Source organism: Artemia sp. Qi Xiang Cuo, chromosome 15 (genome assembly GCF_049724085.1).
Source record: "Artemia sp. Qi Xiang Cuo chromosome 15, ASM4972408v1, whole genome shotgun sequence".
In the NCBI taxonomy this organism is placed as follows: Eukaryota; Metazoa; Arthropoda; class Branchiopoda; order Anostraca; family Artemiidae; genus Artemia; species Artemia sp. Qi Xiang Cuo.
Window position 1 is genome coordinate 52392336 of NC_142808.1, and position 24072 is coordinate 52416407.

The 24072-nt window shown below is 35.5% G+C and overlaps 1 protein-coding gene across 4 annotated transcripts in view; it reads left to right on the top strand.

Annotated features, from left to right (window-relative positions):
* Nucleotides 1-24072, top strand: part of LOC148943842 (TBC1 domain family member 15-like) — an 84453-nt gene that overhangs the window by 58124 nt on the left and 2257 nt on the right. For all 4 annotated transcript variants that reach the window (XM_089101388.1, XM_089101390.1, XM_089101391.1 and 1 more), the window contains exons 9-12: nt 2228-2426; nt 6142-6359; nt 12790-13122; nt 20347-20483. In XM_089101388.1, coding sequence (XP_088957514.1) covers nt 2228-2426; nt 6142-6359; nt 12790-13122; nt 20347-20483 — 887 coding nt within the window. The remainder of the gene's footprint in view (nt 1-2227; nt 2427-6141; nt 6360-12789; nt 13123-20346; nt 20484-24072) is intronic.

Here is a 24072-nt window from a genome sequence, read left to right on the forward strand (position 1 = left end):
GAACAGCATTCACTATTAATAACGTAGATGTTCTGTAGCGGTTCTTTGATTTCCTTTTTTATGGTCTGTTTGCATAAGGTATGTTAAAGATCATAGAATTATTAGTGATTTTCAACACTACTTTCGACAAGTAAGAGCATGTACTTCTCCGAAAATGAAATTGAAGAATTAGTATTTTAGAGCAAGTGACTGATAAATCAGGGACTGTAGAATTGTCTTTAAATCTGTGTTATCATTGTGGCTTTTTCAGAAGCCGCCTGTGTGGGTATTCAGTCATGATTCTCTTAGTTTTTCTTTTCATGATCTGTTTGTAAAAGCTGTATTCTAAATTAATTAGCATCGCAAAAAAACATGCACCTATGCATGAATTTTCAGAGTATCTATGCAAATCATGGAAACTAGGAGGAAAGATCCCATGCTTATTTACTTGACATAATGCATATAATACTTGACATAATGCGTTAATACTTGACATAATGCGTTAATACTTTACATAATGCGTTCTCGGTGGCCTGCTTTCCGTAATTCTCTGTGGCAGTTTCCATAATTTTGTTTCTAAAGTATTATATTTTCATCATATTTCATTATCAATAACCCAACTTCACTTATTAAGTGTGGTCGAGATAACTGACAAGTACCCTAAGTTGAATCTTGCTTTTCTTTGGGCGATTATTTGACTGCTTACGTACATAAAATTGAAAATCAAATCCTTCAAATATTTGCTTCAAATATTTCAAATGCATGAATTAGAAATGCAAGACTTGAGACAAAATTTAAAATATGTAAATTACCTTTAGAAAATCTCATAGTTTTTCAAGGAAAAAACAGTCCCGGAAAACAAAAAAGTACAGCATCTATTCACTAGAAATTTTGGATGTACTAATTAAAGCATCTTCCGATTTGCTTCCTAAGACTTTGTCTTTAATTTTTAGTTAAATTACATCTACTTGTAAGTTCTAAAATTCTTGGACATTAGGTTTTATTACTCATGTAAAAACAATAATACGCAATAAGAAACATTGTTGTGCTGTTGGACCCTTTAAGTCCGCATAGCTCTGTTGGTCTCAGGCAGCTGTGTGTTTCGGTGAGTTGTTAGTAGTAGTAGTATTTTAAAATAAATAGTTTTGAAAAAAAAGTGACTTAGTTCCTGATTAATCGACATCTAAAGCCCAAGTGTCTAAAAACAATGAGGTAAAGTGTCGTTTCTTGATCTTGTTAAAATTTCATGGTATCTATTTAAACCATGGGTACTAGGAGGAAAGATTTACAGGTGAATTTTATCAGTGAGCAAATTTAATTTCTATTATGCTCACACAGAATTGTCTCTTATATATAGCTGTTTCTTTTGTACAGAGAAAATTACCTAGTTGCCAGATAAAACTGGGAATTAGTGACATGATGAACAGGGCCGTATCCAGGATTTTTGTTCGAGAGAGGGGGAGGTGTTTTTTTTCGGGGGGGGGGGGGTTACAAAAAAAAACCTTTAAAAACACGCATCAAAATTTGTTTATATATCAATAAAACTTGTATATTTGTTATTTTAAAAAAAATTGAGTTTGTTTTTATATGTTTATATTTGTTTTTATTTTTATATAGGGGGTGTCAAACACCGAACCGGGGATATTCCCGGGGGGATATTTTACAAAAGAGAAACTCTCCACGGAGGAGTTCCCGTGAGGGAAGGTAAATTTACTTGGCAACACGTGGGTGGTGAACAACACCAATTTTTAATTAGGTTCAAACAGCAAGTGAGTAATAACGTTTTTCCTATTTTGTATTCTGTCATTTTTGGGAGTAATTGGTATATTTTATCTACTTCAACCGTAAAAACATTCGCTCCGATTGTAATACTGTCGAAGATATCCACATCGCGATCCGTGATGTGGATACTTTAATTTTCTTTTTTAATGGTTTTTCATAGTCTGTTTGGATGAGATGTATTCTATTATGAACATCTCATTTATTTTCTATTGATTTGAATGTTGTTGAACACTAGACGTTTGGAAATATTTGATTAACTGTTATCAGTTAGCACTAACTATTATCACTTAATCACAATATATACTATCACTTAAATAAAATCCGCATTTACTTTCTAGGGATTTGAAGATAGATATGGACGAGACGTGTGGAAGTATTTAATCAACTATTATTACTTAGCACTAACTATTATGAATTTATCACAATAAATATTATCACTTTAATTAACACCATATTTGCTTTCTAGGGGTTGGAAGATTGTTGTAGACGAGATGCATGGAAATACTTGGTCAACTACTATCCTTGGAAAATGACGAATATTGACAGAGAAGAGTTGAATAAGAAGCTGTCAGATGATTATTACAGAATGAAACTCCAGTGGAGAACGATTACTCTAGAACAAGAAATCAACTTTACTGCCTTTAAGCTTAGAAAAGATTTAATAGGTATTTTTTTTTGTATCAATGTTCATTTTTAGGGATATATACGAATATCAGATACTAATATTCGTAGCTCACTAGATTCTCTGGCTGGTTTTAAAAATGATGCCAGCCGTGAAAATATACATTGCCTTATTGCAAATCTTTTGGTTAATTTTCATGAATTGAATAAAAAAACTATATTTTACGGGTCATGATGTGTGACGAGCGTTTCACTTGGTTATTTACACACAAATTCTATTTTGTGCTTCTAAGCATGGGATTAACCGTTCTATTATTTCTGTTTTTGGAAAAATGTGTACAAATCTGAAAGTGAAAAGTTAGGTACCGCAATCTGAAAGTCTTCTGCTGAAGTGATTCCTGTACGTAAGGGTATATGACAGGGAACAATTACATCGTTCCGCTGGATAATAACAGTACTATTGAATCACATTAGTCGTCTTTAATGTCTTGCATCTACGATGGTATGGACATCACGATCCTACATTACACTGATGCCATCTTTAGTGTTTGCAGGTCTGTGTCACAGATTTAAGATAATTATCATAGTTTGAGCGTTGAATATGAGAAGATTGGCTTAGTGTTCAACCCATCGAAAACTTATTTTATACCATTTAGCCGTATAGCTAAACATCCTGGTTTGGTGATGCTCTTGTTCTGGTGATACAGGATTTGCTTCTTCGGAACAGAAAGAGCAACCTCTTCTGGCATATCTCGGTCTAAAGACTGTATCTGATATTAAGTTTATTACTCACAATAAACGCACAATTCACAACACATCGTAAAATACTCGTCTCCAATTTCTCTGAGAAAGTTCGCAGTGTTCGTTATGCTGGTTTGTTGTAAGCGGTTGTAGAATGGTCTTGTTCTTGCTAGGCTTTATTGCGCTTTTTTAATGCCAAATCTTCAGGTTGATTGTCGTTTATGGATTATTCTGATAGAAAAGAGGAAACATACTTTTCGTTCACGTTCTTCAAGTATGGAAAATACCTTTCTTGGGGATGAAGAACCCGGAAGTCTCAGAAAAATATAAAACAGCCAAGCCTTTTGTATTGGTTAACGATAGATCCATTCGAGTTTACATTAGATCTATACAGTGCTACGCAACATGCTATAGTATTCGTCTAATGGTGCACTGAGTCTTGCAACTCACTGCACCTGTATAGCAACTGAGGTTGCGTGAGTTGATGAGTCTGTATATGTGAGTCTGATGAGTCTTTATAGCAACTGAGGTTGCTATACAGAGGTTGTTCTGGTGATACAGAGGTCTAGTGGTACTCGTCTAGTGGTGCACTGAGTCTTGTTCTGTGTTGTTTCGAAGTACCTCTTATTAACCGGAAGCATTAGTTAACATGATTTTGGAGATTAGTGAAAATATGTCACAAAAATAAACCAACGGAATTGAAGCACCCTTTTAACGCTTAAATTTGAGACGGCAATTTCACTTTCTCTCTTTGTTTCATTTGATATTTTCCTTAGGTGTAGATGGATAGAAATCATCTAATGGGATACATGATAGATATCTATCCTTAATGAATACACATGAACAATTTGCTGTGACAACTCTTATGCTCCACGCAATGTGGGTCAAGCATTTATTCAAATTTTGAAATGAAGATTTGAAAGGTAGTTTACATCTTTTCTCTTGTTTCTAGTGTTGCATGTGTACTTAAAAAAAATTTTAATCTCTTTTGCACAACAACTTTTTTTTCACTGAAAACAAGTGAACAATTTTTGTGAAAACATCTATGTCCACACAGTGGTGGTAACTAACGAAATAAAAGGGTGGGGGTTAAGCATTTATTCAAATTTGTGAAATGAAGATGTAAAAGGTAATTTTGAAAATCTACAAGGGACATCATTTTCATAGGCATTCCCTTCCTACCCCAGGAAAAGACTCACAGGGTGCCTTTTCATAAACACCCTTTCAACAAGGCCGTATCCGGGGGGGGGGTGATTAGGGGTTAAACCCACCCCCCTCCCCCCGAAATGTTTTTCCTACTGGTAAAAACGTAACAAAAATGAATATAGACAAATTTGTTATGCTTTTTTGACGTTTTTGTGTGCACCCCCCCCCCCCCGAAAAAAAATCCTTTTGTAAATCCCGAAAATTCCATAAAGTGTGTGATTTGCCTTATTATTTATGCCAGTCAAAACAGTGGGTCTTGCTTTTTTGTAGATTTTGGCAGATTTTTGACCTATTCTGTGGCGTTAGGGATTTAGGTGTATCTTTTGGCATCGATGGCCTGATTGAACAAAAAAAGGACAAGTGCAAACATCATTCGAGAAAGACAGCACAATTCCTTCACTTTATAGGGCCACATTCTATTTTCTAATTTTTTTTTTTTTTGTAGCATTAGTAGTCAGCTTTCGAAACGTTTAAAAAGACGCTAAAACAAATTTGAATCACCCATAAAAAGTGTTACTCACCTTATGATTCATGCTTGGGGGTCTTGCTATTTTAGAGGTTCTACCAGATTAGTGACTTATTCTGCGGTATTTAGCATTTAACTGAAGTGTTTGGCATCGATGGCGTGATTTTGCAAAAACGGACAAGTGTTATCGTCAGTCGAGAAAGACACCAAAATCCTTTCAATCCACAGGGTTGATTTTTTTTTCTTTTTTTAGCTTTAGTAGTTACTTTTTAAAACGCGCAAAAAGACACTGAAATAAAATCTGAATCACCCATAAACATTCCGACTTATTTTATAATTCATGACACACAAGCATATCTTGCTCTTTTATGGCAGCTGGCAGCTTTTTCAGTCATTCTACAGCATAAAATGGTAACTTTTGTAAATTACTGCCATTTTGTAGGTGTAGCAATCTAGTTATAACCAATACAGTATTTGGTAATGTAACATTCCATAAGTTAACATGGTAATAAACATGATGGTAGCCTTATTGATTGTTGTTGTAAACCGAAGACTGACAGAATCGATACAAGATACTGAGTTATTATAAGAGTGCTGTTCTTGACCTTTAAGATCAACATTTAGTAGTGCCTTGGGTTAAAGCTAAGGCTGAAATCTCAGAAGGTTAACCACCTTCTGGTTAAATATAGGAACGGGGCACAACTATTGATCTAAATTTGTAATTTTTTCTTAAAAAAAAGAATATAATAATCCACTGTGTGGTTATGATAAAAGCAAATTTTATTTTTGATTAAATTCGTCCTTTCAAGGTGGGGAAATATTGCAACATAAGATGAGTTTATTTGACGGAATAAGCCTGCTCAGAAGAATTTGGTGAACATATCACTCAAAATATTTCCAATAATTTCCACTCTTTTGATGGAATTTGCTTATCCTGTGGGTGATGTTGTTTCCTCAAAAACAGTTTTTTGCTTTAGTCCTGTTTTAAAAAAAAAGAATGATCAAGGACTGATAGTTAAAGTATGCACCCCCCCCCCCATCAAGAATATTAGATGTTGCTACCATCGCATTAGGCTGTTTCTCCATCCTGGTGGTATTGCGTTAAATTAGCTGTTAATTTGTTTCTATTAAAACATAAAAATAATTAGTTAGTAATAATTTTCCCCACCTCCCCCCTTCTAAAATAAATACTTGGCTACAAGATTGGTGCCAGAATGTGAAGTTATTTATTACGTTTATTATTACTAGTTTGTGTCTGGGGCTCTCCGAGTAAAATAGCATTCGTATAAAACAGTGAATGTTGACAAGTCTTGCCTCTGTGAATAATTCTTGAACTTTTCTACTAGAAAAAGATGTCAATCGAACCGATCGAAACATTACCTACTATGGTGGAGATCGCAATCCAAATTTGGAACTGCTGCATGATGTTCTAATGACCTATGTTATGTACAATTTTGATCTGGGATATGTTCAAGGGATGAGTGATATTTTAGCTCCAATCCTTTATGTGATGGATAATGAAGTGGATGCGTTTTGGTGTTTTGTCAAGGTTCTTGAGCAAGTGGTGAGTTATTTTTATTTATTCATATTTAGTTGTCATATCTGTTTTAGGGCTATTTGCCAAACTATGTCTATGGATGGCCCATTTGTTTCAAAATTGCTTGTTAGCGTGCCTTTCTACGCTTGTTATCATATCGTCACTTTTTTGGTTTCTATCGATTTTGTTTTTCTTCTTATTTTTTTTTCAGTTCACAGTTGGAATGTTTTTAGCTTCTTAAAATCCTTATAGGTCTAAAATTACTCTGTATAAAGTATCTGGTTACCAGTTTGATTTATTTAACTTATTTTGAATTTATACGCAAAGAATTTTATTTTTTTCCAAAAGAGAACGTCTGAGCGTAAAATTTTGGGAGGACGGCTTCGTTTCAAAAGAATGCCAGGTTTTAGCCGGAGCACCCCAAGGAAGTATTCTTGGGCCAAATTTTTTCCTGTGTTCATAAACGATGTAGGGGATAGCCATGTGAAAAAACCTCACCACTTTGCTGATGACACGACGTCAATGATCTCCATCACGAAAGACGAAGATCCCAGAAATCTCCAGAAGGAGCCTGAAGTCCACCTGAAAATAATTGAGGGGTGGGCAAGTAAGTGGCTTGTCAGTTTTAATGCCTCAAAAGTAGCTCTGAATTTTAAAGGCGTGGAATGTTAAAGGTCACCCAGCTTTCATTTTCAAAGGATAGGCAATAACAAGAGTTGACATGCAACGCCTTCTTGGAGTTCATCTCTCGTCAGATCTCATGTGGGCTGCACACCTAAGCAAAGTGGGATCCTCCTGCTCCCGAAAACTAAGAGCCATTCTAAGATGCGGAAGCCTCCTCCCTGAGGAGTCCATTTCGATACTATTGCGTCATGTATCAAACCAGGCATGGAATATACATGTCCTCTTTTTGCTGGCGCTCCAACTAGCCATGTCGCTCCTTTTTAACTTGTCCAAAACCGACCAGTTCGCCCAACAATTTATATCAACTTTGATGCCAAACGCCTGCAGTCGATCCAGGATTGATTTGACACGACTTCAATGTCAATGTTCTACAAATATATGCATCGTCCTCCATCTGAGGATGTATCAAGACTTTTTTCAGATAGAATAAAGGCTTTACGATAAACTCGACAAAGTACAGCTCGACAGGACTGCCTTGTGTAGCGCACATCATGCCAAGAATACTTGAAGACAAGTCTCACTCGATGATCCGTGGCCATGCAGAATAGCCTTCCAATTGGTGTAATCCCGGAAAATGCTTCTCCTTAGGTGTTCAAGAGAAGGCATAATAAACACTATAAAAGTAATTAGTGTGATTACCAGAACAAGCAGCTTGTCATCACTTTTGGCCAAGCCGTGAATCCTGTATGTAAAGAAAAAATGTGAATACTAATGAATTAAAAACTTAAAATGAGTTTTCATACCTAGGGTGTATGGTTTCATCAAATGTTAGAGAGGTAGCAATGTTGATTTACTGGTAAATAGAGGACTAAGGGCAATATGGGGTGTATTAAGAAGTATTTTAAGAATTATATTTGTTTAAAAAATTGGTTTGATAATAAAAACGTAGAAAATTTCGAATCAGCCTTTGCAGAACATTTGTTTGACCTTCTGTGCAATAGTATACTTCTTGATCAAACAAAAATAATTTAAATCTTTGTTGGACTTGTAAAAATTTTCCAAGAAACTATAGAAATTAAAAAAAATTATGCATGTGGGTCAAATCCAAAATCCAATATAGATTAAATTCTTTTTACAAAAACTTGATTTGGGGCCAGGTCAAAATTTCAAACATTTGTGTGTTGCATAATAGTCCCCAAACAAGTGTCAACCTTATAAGCAAAACTCAGGATGAAATTAATGCTTCAGAGAGGTAACGGGCCGCAGCTGAATTAGCAAGTAAAAAATCTATTCAGTGTATATTGTTTTGGGGTGGAATACAAGGGAGGAATGGGTGGATGTAAGTTAAGTAATAGAAGTTTTATGTGGATTAAGCTGGTTAAGTTTTGTGGGTACAGGTAAAAGAGGCATAGGTACAGTTTCGTGTAATTTATTTATATTTTAATTTGGATTTAAGAAGATTAATTTGTTTGTGATTTATACAATATTATATTTATTGTATTATTTATGGCCCAGGAAAGCTTTTAGTGTTTCTTGGTCTCTTTTTATCAGCATTGTTGATATACAGGTAAAGTAGGGGTAATATACGGGTAAAGTACGAGCTCAGTGACATTTTAAATGGTTCAGACACTGTTTTTCTCCTATGGCCACGTCACAAGTAATTATGGCTTTCCCTACTGTCTCTAGGAGCAACATGGGGAGAGTCAATCTTCGTCCTCTCTTTAAGCAAGTGTTATTACTATACAAGGATCTACAGTTGATTGCGCACAGGATTTGACCCTGAATTGATCTGCTGAATTAAAACCTTGGGTTGGAATTACGTTCTTAAAACCCTTCAGTTGAATCAGCTTACTTTATATCATTGCAGATTTGGTCCTGTCGGGGTGTTCCCCTAAATGCATGAAAAATATGCTGTGAATTGGTCCAAGACGGCGCTTCGATCTCCAAGACCCAAATGGTGTCGATCGGCCCTCTGAGCAATTTTTATTTTTGGAGCCTGAAGATTCCTATACAGGGGTTTTCTATGCCATTTTGTTCTTGAATCCAAATGGAAGTTTTCACGATATTACCTTACGTTGATCCGCCTGTGCCATGAGAGGCACCGGAGGCATCAAGAAAAAACCACCAATCTTTCTTCAAATTTACTGCTGCCAGTATATCCTCCTACTGACGTTGGACTGAGGTGTTTAGGTTTTGCAGATCTGTTTGGTACAATCAGTACATGGTGTTTCTGGGTTTGCCTGTGCGGCGTGTACCAGTGGTTGCCAGTGGAGCGGTGCATTTTGTTGCCGGGAATTGTCCGTACGTAGTACATGGCCAAGCTATTTCCATCGACGAACTCTTATTACATCTGTCACAAGAGGCTGGCCTGTTTGATCACGAATGAATTGTTTGATTTTCCTCCCCTTCTAGTGGATCTTGAGAATTCTTCTGAGACATTAGTTCTCAAAAATTAACAACTCTCCTCTCTTTTCCTGCTTAGGTTTCGATTTAGATTTAGTGTTTCGGCTTTGTCAAGCAGAACTGGCATGACGTTGCTATTAAAGATTCGTAATTTTAGCCGTAGAGAGAATCTTTGACACCGCGAAGCTTTACTTAGTCTATTGAAGGCTCCATTGACCTGACCAATTCATCCGAGCACTTCTTTTGTGATAGATTTCACGACATTTATCTGAGAAAAAGAAGGGGGCGGTGGCTTTTGTCTCTAATTGCCTCTACCGAAGTTTGATTGATGTTACCACAATTTTTAAGACTGATGATTTGAATAAAATCTGGATAAATGATTTTAAATTTAGTAAATTTTTTGTGAATAGTAAATCTTCCATTGAACCAACTGATTTATGGGGAATACTATTGGTTTTTCTGACACAATTTAGAGATTAGAATTAAGGCATAGAAAACTCTGAGGTATGGCTTACATGCACTTGTCCTCTAACCTTTGTGTATATGAAAATTATTTTTTATAGTATGTTCTTCTATTGTGTATTTTATTGTTATTCGATCTTTATACATATTGGTTATTTTAAAAACACAAATGATAAATAAATACATTTTAAAAACGTATAAATAAATATAAATACATGCTTTAAAAATAACAAATAAATGTTTATAATAAATAAATGAAATGACCTCAAGTAAAAATGGTTTAAGCCGGAATTTATATTCCTTGGCATTTTGTCAAAACTATTTTAGAATCTCTAAAGGTTATCGTAGTATCACAACGTAAAATGACAATATAACACAAAAGGGAGAATATGGATTTTGAGTCCAATAGCCTCAAGCAAACCACGCCTGCTTGACATAGCAAAAAACGAAAGCAAGTGTAAACTGGAAACCTTTAAAAACCCATAAAACAAATAAAAACTTTTAGAAATGGTAAAACTACTATTTAACAGCTTGGTATTTTGATAATGAATGAAATTAAACAAAATGAAAAGGATGAAAAAAGAGAACTTTGAGCCTAATTTGAATCATTTAAACAAAATCAGATCTCAAAGTAGGCTACTTTCATAGCAACATGAAATGGGAGTAAACAACGTAAGAATTCTGTTCTTTTAGTAGTTGCCTTGGAATGGGAATGAATTTCCTTTTGATTACCTTCAATGAGATAATTTTAATTGGCATACCCCCAAGAAAAAACGTCCTAGCAGAGTGGTTGGTGGGTTAGGTTTGGAATCCTTTGTTCGAGGGGCGGAGATTCGATTTCTGGTGTGGCCAGTTATTTGGTTTGTGGCGGGGGTCAGTAGCGTGACTCTGTAAGCTCAGCCAGAGTTGGCCCAGCCCTAAATGGGTACCTGGAAAAATCTGGAGAAGGTAAGCAGGAAGCAGTGTGGCCAGATCGTGAACAAAAAAATAAGCCGCAGCCTTTGAAAAACACGCCAAAAATAAGCCAGACAATTTTTTGCCCAAAATTTAACTTTACTTTTAATGGTGTCCAAGTTTTGACGGCCGTTTTATAGAAATATTGAAAAAAACTACGTTTTCTAAAGAGTTAAAGAGGCTGAGTTACAAGGTCGAACCTTAAAACGTACAGGGATTACGAGGCAAAGTTGGGGGCTACCGCCCCCCAAACCCCCCGCTTTCGCAGCCTTTAAATATAAAAAAAATTTCTTTAAACTGAAAGTAAGGAGCGACATTAAAACCTAAAACGAACATAAATTATTCCGTATATGAAAGGGGCTGTGCCCTCCTCAAGCCTCGCTCTTTACGCTAAAGTTTTTATTGTTTAAAAAAAAGAGTTGTGAGAAAGTCAAACTTTAGCGTAAAGAGCGAGGAGTTAAGGAGGGCACAGCCCCTTTCATATACTGAATAATTTCTGTTCGTTTTAAGTTCGATTAACTCTTTAGAAAACGTAGTTTTTTTCAAATAATTTCTGCACGTTTTTGTACAGTTTATTACTTATCAAGATAAAATCGGAAGAGGATGAAATTTTGCAAGTTACTTAGTTTGAGCTTGGGCTACAAAATGCGATTACCGCTGTCTCTCTGCGACATCTAGGACCTGAAATCGCTTAACATTGTGGTGGGTCACCTCTTTATAGAGGCACAAGTGTGCCTCCTTGACTCACCACTATTCAGGTCCTTTGATCCTACTGGCATTATCCACCTTTCAATTCGTTCCCTGGTTTGCGGAAATTCAGTTCCAGTGTAGAGATTATTTTGAGGCTGCATTTAGTAGAATTGCGATAAGGCTAGGCTGGCTAGGCTGTGTACCCAATCTGTTTGTACAGAAATACAAACCACAGAAAATAGCTAGAGTGTACATGATGACAGCATGACACCTCCTGGACGACTCACACGAACTAAACAGTTAAACAGGATCTGTAGATGTGACAGACATGCCTGTTATGAGTTTGATTACTGGCGTTATTCTATACTAATAAGTAACAGCTAATATACTGTACCTTCAGCTGTAGTTCAACCCCATGACTTAATGGCTAATGCTTTTATGCTGTTGTTACGAAGCCACGTGTCTCTTAGGATTTGAAAACTTCACCGCAGTGCCGCGGTTAGATTCGCATTTTGACCATAGAGTTAAAACGTGATTTTGACCTTTCGTGAGCATTCGTTCGTTCGTTCGTTCGAAAATCGGATGAATTGCCAAAAAATATAAATTCTTCCCGAAAAAGTAAATCACGCCAAGAAATAAGCCAGTTCAAAATAAAAATAGCCAAGTTTTAAGCCACAAGCCAGTTCCAAAAATTTTCACGCCAGTCACCGTCAAAATAAGCCAGTTTGGCGTAAAATAAGCCAATCTGGCCACACTGGCAGGAAGGGTGTGTGAGAACACAGGATGGCCGGCCCTCAACTCCTCATTGCACTTCCTAGCTAAAGGGCCTTAAAATGAAGACCAGTACCGTGGGTTTGGACTTAAGGGTCTAGTACCGTATTCTTACCTTTACCTGAGCCTAAGAAAAACATCGATCCCAAAATTGAAATTCTTGATCGTTGTCCCAAAATATAATGGTATCTGCTAAATGGTAGTGGTATATGGTAATTTTTGGTTGTTGTCCTAAAATTAAATGGCATCCGGTAAAACTAAGGTATCTGGTAAATGGTAACTCCTTTAATTTTCTATAGCTTAACTATATTTCCAAGATTTACTACTTGATTTTACAAGATCAGATTGCAGAAATTTGAAGCTGATTTCAACTTCAATCGCATTTGAGGGAAGTTAAAACATGTTTTCTCATTTAATCTGATTTCAGTGTTTTAAAACCATTATTCAGGTTTAATCAGATTTCAGGAATTTAAGCTTGATTTAGTTTTAATCAGAATTCAGTTATTTGTAATTCATCAAAGTTCCATCTTTTTACTTTTTTTCTATTTTTCAGAAAGACAATTTCAGTTTAGACCAATTAGGGATGAAGTCACAACTACAGCAGCTCAGCCAATTACTACAAATTGTTGATCCTCACCTTTGGTCTTATTTGGAGTCGAGGGAGTCTGGCAATCTTTTCTTCTGCTTTCGATGGCTCCTTGTTCTGTTTAAAAGGGAGTTCACATATCCCCAGCTGCTGAAGCTTTGGGATATCTTCTGGGCATGTCGTGAAGGGGATAGTGAGGAAGTACCGAGGAATTTTCATCTGCTATTGGCTCTTGCTATCTTAGACTCCCAGAGGTCGATGATTCTTGAAAATCGATTTGGCTTTACGGAAATATTGAAGGTATGTCTTCAACGATAACGTTAAGAGTCAATTCGATTGGGTCCATCCAAATTATTCCGTTATGGTGGCGCGTTTTCAAACTCTGTCATTTCCTATATGATTCAATCAGCGTCGTTTATTGGTCAAAAGCAAAACATAGGGCGGACCAAAGCCAACCAATATAATTCATTCTTGTTTAGTATGTAAGTTTTGACAACTACGGTATACTGAGATTTTACTGCGATTTGTTGTGCCGACGGCTTTCTGATAATGTTTTGAAGTGAGATTGAAAAAAGAAAGAAATAACAGCTGAGGAGTTTTTGCCACCTGATATATTTTTTTTTTCAGGTTTAGCTGTAAATCTGAAAGGCTTGTTTTATAGTGAAATTACCATTTTTTTTCCCTTCAAGGATGCTTGCACAATATAGTTGACTCTGGTTAGCTAGCCATCTTTAGGGTGATCGAAAAACGTTAACAAAAGAAAATAATTTCTATAATTTCACACTGCTTTTCCATTTAAAAAAAATTAAGAGAGAAAAGACGGGTTTAAACTGAATTAAGCTTCTTCCATTGCTTTATTTAAATTTAACTCATTTTTCTCTCTTATGCCTCTTTTACAGTCAATAATCTCTAGGTTGAAATCCCCGTCGGTTAAGTTAGTAGCACATTGTTGACTAGCTTTTTGTGAGGTGATAGCTTTTTTATTGCAAAACAAAATATTTGTGTTAAAATAAAAGATTTCATTTATATTCGTACCAGACCTCAAACAATGTGGTAAAGAGAGATTGACCGCAGGCACTTACGATGTGTATTTTCTTTTAAAGAAGGCGTTGTTGTAGAAACTTCAAAAAAGCTCATTCGATTGTAAATTCAAAGGTCTAGTGCCCTTTTTAATAGTCGAAAGTGATTGGAGGGCAACGAGCCCTTCCCCCCCCCCCGATAATTAACCGAGTCAAACTCAAAACGAGCAGAAATTAACATAAGTTGGGCGCAAAACCCCTCTGCCTTCCCAAGGTCAGAACAGAATTTGCACTTTACTGAAAAAATACAAATGAATGTGCATTGTGAGTTTAATATACATATACTGATATTTAGTAATCAAAATGTTAATATTATTTGATTTATTATATAAAATAAAAACATTTATATTTTTTCAGTAAACTGCAAATTTTGTTCTGACCTTGGGAAGGCATAGGGGTATTGCGCCCAACTTATTTTAATTTCTGCTCGTTTTGAGTTTGACTCGGTCAATTATTGTAATTTCTGTTCGTTTTGGGTTTCATTTATCTATCGATGCTGAATTGTGGTTGTTTCACGCTTGGTAGATTATTTGATTTTGTTTTTGCTCATTTTTTGTTTAATGGAGTTCTTTACTTTTCCTTGAAAAAATTATTTTGTGGAAAAAGTTTTTTTAATTAATGACAATAAAGAGCCATAATTCAATAAACTTTTTCTTTGTAAAATAATTAAATTACCTATTAATATTACCTCTTACAAAAAAAATCAGAATAAATATTCTTAGAGTTCAATAAAAAAGGACATCAATTATGAATTGAATCTCAGGGAAGAGGAAATAATCGGAAAAAGACCTAAAAAAGTTCAGCTAAAAATCACAGAATCCTCAGTTTTGACTTAAACTTTACACAAACTTTGTTTTGGTTGTGATCCCACCATGGTGAATCTTAGAGCCATGCAAGACCAAAAACTGCCGGATTCTTAACTTTTAACAAATTAATTTTTATCTTAATTCGCCATTCTTACTAATTATTTTGTAAACTTATAAGTTCCACTAACTTAGTTCAATTGGTGGTATTAAAAAAAATACTTACTAGTGATCATTTTTCTTGAGCAATTCCGTAGCGAAGTGATATATGCTAACGATATAATTTTCGTTTAGTAGATCGTTAAAGTTTTTGTCTTTACTCAGCTTTCCCGGTCCTTGAAAAATTTTCAAACCGTGAATAGCGGCCTTTTCTTGCTCTTTTTGTATTTCATCCAACTTCTTCCGGCCATATGCATCTAATTACCCATATAAACCTCAGTCAGAAGAAGATGTAGGTTCTAGGATGGGGTCAGACCATGTTGTAGCCAAGTTTGCATATTAAATCAACGTTTGCATATATGTTTAAATCAACCTCTATGCAACTCAAACTCAATTTAATACAACCTCTGCAACAGGCTAGGTTAGATTAAAAGAACATCCGTTCTTAAGGGTGGGGCAACAGGGTCAGCTGCCCCCGGCGCTACATCAAGGAAGAAGGTGCCCGGAGGATTGCCTACTTTGATTAATTAATTTTGGTACTTGTTAAATATCCAGCACACAATCGCGAAGTGAGTGAGTTATGGATATTTAACAAGTACCTTAATTTTTCCTGGGGCACCACCAACCTCAGGGATAGCTCTGTAATAGAGGGAGGGGGGAATTGCGGCCAAAGTTGTTGATAACATTTCAAGGAAACGTCCTAATAAAATAACAGTAGTACTATATAATTTATTTTTCCATATATCATGAGCGCATTTATAACAATACAGTGTCGCTTAAGAGTATAATTTTAGCGGATCTAGGCATTTAACCCCACGTAAAATACCCCCCCCCCCCGCTGAAAAAGATATGAAAGGAGTTGTCCTTCCACAAGACCTTGCACTTTACGCTAAAGTTTTGACTTTTTGTCCTAATTCTTTAAGAACGATTCTTGAAACACAATGGCTGTTTAATTAGTACGATAAGCTTTGTTTTAAAATTCCATAAAAAAAAACTTTAGCGCAAAGAGCGAGGTCTTGAGGAGGAGGCAACCCCTTTCATATACGTAATACTTTCAGTTCTTTTTAAATTTTGATATTGCTCCTTACTTTCAGTTGAAAAAACTATTATTTTTTTTATTTAATTTCTGATCATTTTTAAATAATACCGGACAATCTGGCTCTCTCTTTGAAAAATTCCGGTACTTGTGTTTTATACGCCACTCAAGTTTCCGATGTGTAATACTCGGGAAGAGACCGGTTTCTTTGCTAGTTTCTTCGTTATTTTAGCAACAAATTTGGGCTATATATTTTCACATTGGGGGGGGGGGAGTAAAGTATAGCGGATTTGCATGCAAAATAAGTTAGGTACGATAATTCTTCATATTATGAAGTAAGAATTGTTTTCTGACTTCGAACTGTCCAAATACTTTACCCCCTCCCCCTTATGTGCAAATATGTAGCCCAAATTAATTTCCCATCTATTACGTCACTTGCCCTTGTCTTGTCTCGCGCTAAGCTGAAAGAAACTAACGAAGAAACTGATTTGTTCTCAGGTTTTACACAGCGTAAACTTGAGTGAGTGGCGCATAATACACAAGTACCATTTCTCCCCCCTACGGAAAAAACTCAAATAAAATTCTCAAATTTGGAGAGCTTTATTTTCCACGGTGGTATTTTCCGGGGGGGAGTATTTTCCGCGGGGGTAAACGCTGGCCACCAATTCTAACATATATAAACAACTAGAAAAAAGAAATTGTCACTTAATAATTGTGGTTTGTTTCTATTAATCAGAGTATGATGTTTCCTAACATTATTACCCATATTTTTAGTGTCTGTTCAAACAACATTTTATCTAGTAATTGTATTGAAATCTTAGCGAAAAAATTTTCATGGGGTCAAGAATGTGACGATAAGGTCATAGATATTACTTTTTCTTTCGTTGGTTTGACATTACGAACCAAGTGTTGATGAAAAATAAGGGGGAAAACGATACCTACAAATTAGTTTTTCAATTATAGCTGTAACCAGTCTAGCCATTAGTTCCATTGTAACAGTAGTGAATATCAGTTGGAAGAAACGCGAATGGCAAATTTATGAGTATATTTATTTTTTTGCAAGCTAACTTTCAAAAGTTTACCCGTAATTCGGTAAAATGAATGAATATGAAGAGAATTTTACCTTTTTCAGGCTACATATTCATTTACCTACATAGTGTGGATTGGAAATATATGTACATGGAATAATGAAACGTACATAAATAAATTATATTGAGATTTGTTAAGCAACTTTGATCATAATAATACCAAAAGAAATAACTCTTTTTGTTCTATAAGGAAAATGCATCGAATTGGATATCCAAGATTAGATAAAAACAGAACAAATGCAAATAAAAAATATTACTTACTTTTTGAATTGTCTTGAGTTTCCCTTCAGCTTCTTTCCTCCATTTTTATTTCCCATAATCAATCACACAGTCCGATACACAGAGAAGAATATTCAAATCGCCCTAGCCGAGAACTTTTTTGTCTTGTCTGATTGTAAAACAGGTATTTCTTGACAGGTAGACAAAACGGTAACCGCATACTCTAGAGGCATTACAAACATCCTTTCGAAAGGATCCGCCCATATTCTTTGAATGAGAAATAGCGAAGCGAAGTCCATCTATTTTTGTAACAATTTAACAATTTTGCATTTTCTTGCAAGTTTACGTTATTTTCTACAAAAAAGTCTAAGTAATATAACAAATCTGACATGGTGACTACATAGATCTGAAGCTAATGAACAATATGATACAAATACATTGTCTATTCGGTCAAAATAGTAGCTTCAGACTAGTCGCAAAATTCTCTGTTTTTAAAAAGCATTTTACTGTCTTAAAAAAAATTTGAATCATATTTCAAAAATATAATTCGGTGAATTCATAAATCTAAGTCTCAGCTATTGAATAATGCCAAAATTGTCATTCTTTAGTCGAAAACTGAAGACAGTACGCGGTTTATTTAAAAACGGTCAAAAACATGCATAGTGAGCATAAACCTAAAGTCGAATCTTGATAATATTTTAGTCGATTATACGATCGACAGATCGAATAAACATAGGAGTATAGAAACCTCTGATCTACATTTAAACCCTAAAATGTTTTCAGACAGTAAATCTACAATTTGTATCTCCCCCCAAACACCCAACAGTCATCATGTTGTAAAAATAAAATGCAATAGCCATCATTTTGAAAAAATACGACTTATTAGTATTTTCCGACTATTGGCAATGCTGTGAAATGATTTTTATTACAAAAATATTACAAAGCTACCCAGTTTTGCCCTCCCCCTCCCCAGATACAAAACTAACCTCAAATATATTACTGTTAAACTACCCAATTATTGACATTTTAACAACTATTAAACTATTTAGTATTAAGCACCTATACTAAAAACTATTAAACCACTAATACTAAACTAACCCCCCCCCTCTCAAAGACAGATACAAAAGTGCTTTTGATAGGGTGGTTACGCACACCTAAGTAATTAATTATCTACGACAAAAAAAGGATAATCACTAAAAAGAAGATTTATGTTCGTTTTATTTATCTTCTTAGAAGAATAACCGAATTGCCTTACTTTTGCTTCTAATTCCACTCCTGATTCTTCTTATCATTTTGTCTTGAAGTTCGTTTTACATTGACACATCTCATTGGCAGTGATGAATTCGTCAATTTATTTAAGATAAATTTATTATTTAGTAAAATAAAATTTAAATTGTAAATTAGTTTTTAGAATAAATTATCTTTTTAGGCTTGAATTGATTAATTAAAACAATCTTTATTTATAGCTATGTGTTTTATTTCTCATTAAAATCAGAAAAAAGGAAAAAAAAATCTGAACTGAACAGATGAATGTGGATTGACAGTTTAAATATGCTGATTAAGACATTCCTGTAAGTCTTAATTATTTTGATTCTATTATAGTTAGAAAAGAGAAAACTTTTCAATGTATTGTATTTTCAGTAAAGTGCAAATTAAATTTTGGTCTTTAGAAGGCACAGGGGGCGTTAGACCTACTCCTCTTGGTCGTAGTTACTACTCGTGTTGATTTTGGCTTGGCTACTTACAGTAATTTGTGTTTGTTTTGGGTTTCACGTGTTTATTGACAGATATTTCGATTGTAAAATTATTTGACTTTATTTATGCTCAGCTCTGGTTTAATGTGGCTCTTTACTCCTCTGAAAAATCTTTTTTTTCGAAAAAGTTTTTTAAAATATAACATCGAATTTCCTGAAACATTGTATGTATGCAATTTTGACTACCTGTTTGCACTTAAATCCTCTTGAATTAGTTTAATAGCAGTAGCAGTACTAACATTACTAGCCCAAAGAGTTGGAACTTATAACCCTCAGCTGTTCCTGACATATTGCTAATGTAATCTTTTGGCGACATGCATGTGTATAGTATGTTTTGATTTGTTAATCGAATATCAAACCTCCTCCTAAACATTTCCTAATAGTTTTGCCTAAATACTATTACTCTCAATATTAGCAGTAGTTGTAGTAGTAAGCACTAAGCACTGTTTTGGTTATTTTAGCATTCTCCTCAACATACTGTACAAGTCTCAACTTAATATTCAAACCTTTTCATGTTATTTTGCTGATACACTCTTTTGGTAACCTACGCGTATATTTATTTAGTTTAATGCCCCCCGGAAACATTCGCTGAAGTTTGATCTTAATACCCTTAGCCTCAGTAGTAGTTGTAGTCGTATTTGCAGCATTAGTACGAGCAGTATGCAGTATGCTTCCTGTTTTTTTTTTCAGTATGCCCTGGAAGTTTCAACTTAAAACCTTAAACAGTCCATGGGACATTGATATGTTCTTTTTACTACCAATATCACCATAGTATTTTTTTTTGATTTAGTTCATCATTTGGTTAGCCTTATTAGCAGTATGAGGAATAGTAGTAGACGTAGTAGCAGTAGAAATAGCAGCAGTAGCGAAAGTAATATGCACATATGTTCTTTTGTTCAGATGAAATCCCCTTTATTTTTTTTCAGCTTTTCTTAAGATAATGGTGGTATGCTCTTTTGAAACCCTGTATGAACACAACGCTCCTCTTTAATATTCCCTGAAAGCTTCACCTTAATATCCTTAGCCTTTTTGAACACAAATAGTTAAGCATTTCCCCCTCTCCTAATGACAAATACTACTTGTAAAAAATGGGCAAATTGCAGCCCTTGCCCCGAGAGTATTGCGGGGGGTCGCATCCCCAGTGGTATGATTAGCAGATCTTTCAGCTATGCTGAACAAAACAACTATCTAAATTGTTTTATATCAGATATTTTTAGGGGAGTAGGGGTCGTAGGGGACAGCTGCTTACCCTCTTATTACTTTTTACTCTTGAACACTGATTTGAGTTGCTATTTTTATCGATATACCCTGTCTTTGAAGTGTTTTTACTCATGGTTTAATGAAAATAAAATATATAAAAAATAAAATAAGTATTTTTTTTTGCAGCATGCCAATGACTTAGCTTTACGTTTGGACCTTGAAGAACTGCTAGCAAGAGCAGAAGCAATTTATGAACAAGTGAAAGCCTCCCCTAACGTACCAAACGATGTCAGAGCAATTGTTGGACTTGAACCACTTGACAGGTTAGTATTTGCTTATTTTTGGAGAACGTTATTGAATTTGATGGTATATTTTTTAGGTGAGGTGCTAGGTTTAGTTTCCCACTTATATTTTAATCCATATGTATGTCCTGGATCGCATATTGTTTATTTTAGGGGGGGGGGGAATTGGAAAAAAATGGCGAATGGCATAGAAAATAAAAGACATTATCAGCAGACTGTGTCTGATGAGAAGCATAAAAAAACTTTGTTGGGTGAGAGTCAAAAAAGAAGGAGAAAAAAAGAATTGTGTTTCGGAATGTACCAGGACCTTATAATTTAGTTACTACAAATAAAACAGAGCTTGAAATAAATTTCTTTCAATAGTGCGTAAGTGACATTTTGATTATTAAAATACATAGGGAACGTTAGCCAGACTCCAGTTTGTGGTAAATTTCTATTCTTTTAAGTTTGAATGAATTTTTTATTGTGGTTTCTGTTTGTTTTGGGTTTCATTTATTTATTAAATATGATTTATGTTTGTTTTATATTTCTATATCTATTTAACTTTTTTTAATTTAATTTTTACCCTTTGATATTATCAGATTTGAATAATATATACTAATTGCAGATTTATCCAGTTTTCTCTTAAATGCCAATGAGGGCTACTGCTCGTTCCTTTAAATTCCTTTTTTAATATTCTTAAAACAATACTTCAAGAATGATGTTCATCCCTGAAAAAAAAAAAATAAAACAACGCAAAACATATTTATTAAGTAGAGATTGGAATATAAACATTATTTACGGGATCATCTTTTCCACTGTTTTAAAGGCTACTTCTCCAATCAAAACTTTTTCGTATAAAGCTTATTAATGGACGCCATTAGGGAGATGAAAAACCCTCCGGGAAACATGATGACAGTTGACATTGCATATAAAAAAAGAGAGAAATGTGGCACTCGCCACACCTCGCCCAATTATTTTTCTGGTGTGGCGTATAAGGCCCTGCCCTCAATTTTGCATCTCAGTACTTTGACATGTTAGTGCAATTGAAAGAGTTTCACAATGGAGGAGGCGTTATCATCCTCTGGCAACAATAATATAGGCGTTGAACAAAATTGTTTAAGGGAATCAGGACAGATTAGAAACTAAAGTCCACTCAACCCACATCCTCCTATAAAAAAAAATTGGTTATATCTCGATCTGAAGGCTCAATAAGAGTTTGCATGGTAAAAGGCACTCATTGAGATATCCCCCCCCCCCTGCCTCCATGACTTGTACATAAAAAAATGGAAAATTATATTTCAAAACTTAAGGAATACGAGGTTGTTTCTACCCATCGGGAGTGGAAGGGGGGTGCACTTGGCCCACATTCTCCCAAAGATCTCAAGATTCTTGCAATTTTTTTATGCTTTAAGTCACCACCAAAAGGTCACACCCTCCTTCAAAATAAAAGCTGCCTATCGCAGGATGAATAGCCTTCTGAGAAAAATTTTAGAACGTAAACCTGAAGTTGCATGGAAGTTAAGGAAGTTCCGAGGTTATTATCACTTGTTCTAAGCTTTACTCGATTCTTTTGGCTTGTGTAACTGCACTATAATGCTACTAAAAACAGGAAAAATCATGGTTTTAGCAATTTCTGCAGCCTAGTAGAGCCCATAGTAACCGAAAATATTAATACAAACAAAAACATTGCTATCCACTGAGTTAAATTGTGTTCATCACAATCAGACGTTTGTGACTTCCCAGTGAAGATGAAAAGGTGACGTCTGGTAACGAAACGATCGATCAAGTGGATACGTTCACTTACTTAGGTAGTCAAGGAGGCACACTTGTGCCTCTTTAAAGAGGCGACCCAACACAATGTTAAGCGATTTCCGGTCCTAGCGGTCGCAGAGAGACGGCGGTGATCGCATTTTGTAGCCTAAGCTCAAACTAAGAAAAATACAAAATTTCACCCCCCCCTTCCACGGTCTCTTCATGGGGGAAATTGGGCTGGCAGTTTCGACCCTCCCACCACAGCCCCCCTTTAACGTTGTCCGATCGGACTGAAATTTAGAGGATAAGCTTTCCTAGGGCCTGGGAGCTTATCCTCAAAATTTCAGCTCCTTCCCTGTTTTCCAAAAACCAAATATACCCACTTAATGTTCATCAAATTATTTTTTTTTGTTAGCCACGCCTACAGGCCACAGTTGGCAACGGATCTGGGTGAATGAGGATTCATTCGAAGCGGAATTCGACCTGTTAGGGCCTTTTGATATTTTCAGACCGAAAAAATTATCCTCCGAATTTACATTTACGAAAAACCTCGTTTTCCTATAAGAGCCGATGTTAATTTTTGAAATTCCTAAAAGCATAGTATTTCATTATTAAATTAGATCAAAATAGTCCTCTTAACCTGACAAGACCGACTGCAAGCTTCCAAAAATTCCAGCTCTTTCCCAGAAATTTTTTTTGTCGAAAAACGAAAATCTTACTTTCTATTTGCTTGCGTCGAAAATAGATTGCAGAGACTAAAAATAAATTATCAACAGTCTCTGATGGTACAGTCGTCACTATTGTTGCCTGTCATGCGGAAGACCCGGGTTCGATTCCCCGTAGGAGTAAATTTTTTATATATAGAATTTAAAGTAGTATCTCTTAAATTTAAAGTTTGAAAAAGAAACTCAGTTTTTTTTTTAAATCCAATCTATTAAATACATCGGCTCAACAGCCGTCTCCAGAAAAATATCGCAGTCGGCTTTTAGCTTACAGGTAAGTCTCCACTGCTTTGATAACATGCAGTATACCCGCATGCTCGAAGAAAAGTTGAAAAAAGAAAATCTTACTGTGCATTTGATTTGAGTATTCAGGAATTAAAAGCCTTAACAAAAGAATCTTCAAAAGCGGGGGTTTGGGGGGGGGGCGCGACAGCCCCCCTCCCACTTTAACGTCCTGACACGATCAGCTAACAGTTAGTCAAGCAATAATAAGTAATAAACTGTTCAAAAACGTGCAGAAATTATTTGAAAAAAACTACGTTTTCTAAAGAGTTAAAGAGGCTTAGTCACAAGTTCGAACCTTAAAACGTACAGGGATTAGGGATTACAGTTGGGGGGCTACCGCCCCCCCAAACCCCCCGCTTTTGCAGCCGATTTTGTTAAGGTTTTTATTTTGGGGGTCTTCCGCCCCCTCAACTCCCGCTTTTTCCCTTGCAAAGAAATGCTTTGCAACACAAACGAAGTCTGCTTGAATTTTTTACCGTAAGAACAACCTATTGCATCTCTTTGTTTAGAAACAGTTCTGAGCCTGTTTGCTGGATTTTTTACTGGAGATTTTTCCCTAACCGATAACAAGCTATAATGTGATGAACTTGGTACGACCAACTGATTGCAGGCTACAGGACTTAAAAAACCTTAACAAAAGAGGCTGCAAACGCGGGGGTTTGGGGGGGCGTAAGCCCCCCAACTGTACCTCCTAATCCCTGTACGTTTTAAGGTTCGAACTTGTGACTCAGCCTCTTTAACTCTTTAGAAAATGTAGTTTTTTCAAATAATTTTTTTATTAGTAAAGGCGGTAGGTGCAGTGAAGACGTCCGGCTGTTTTTTTTTTTTTTTTTACTGTTGAAAAAAGTTTGGAAGAATTCTTAAAGTTT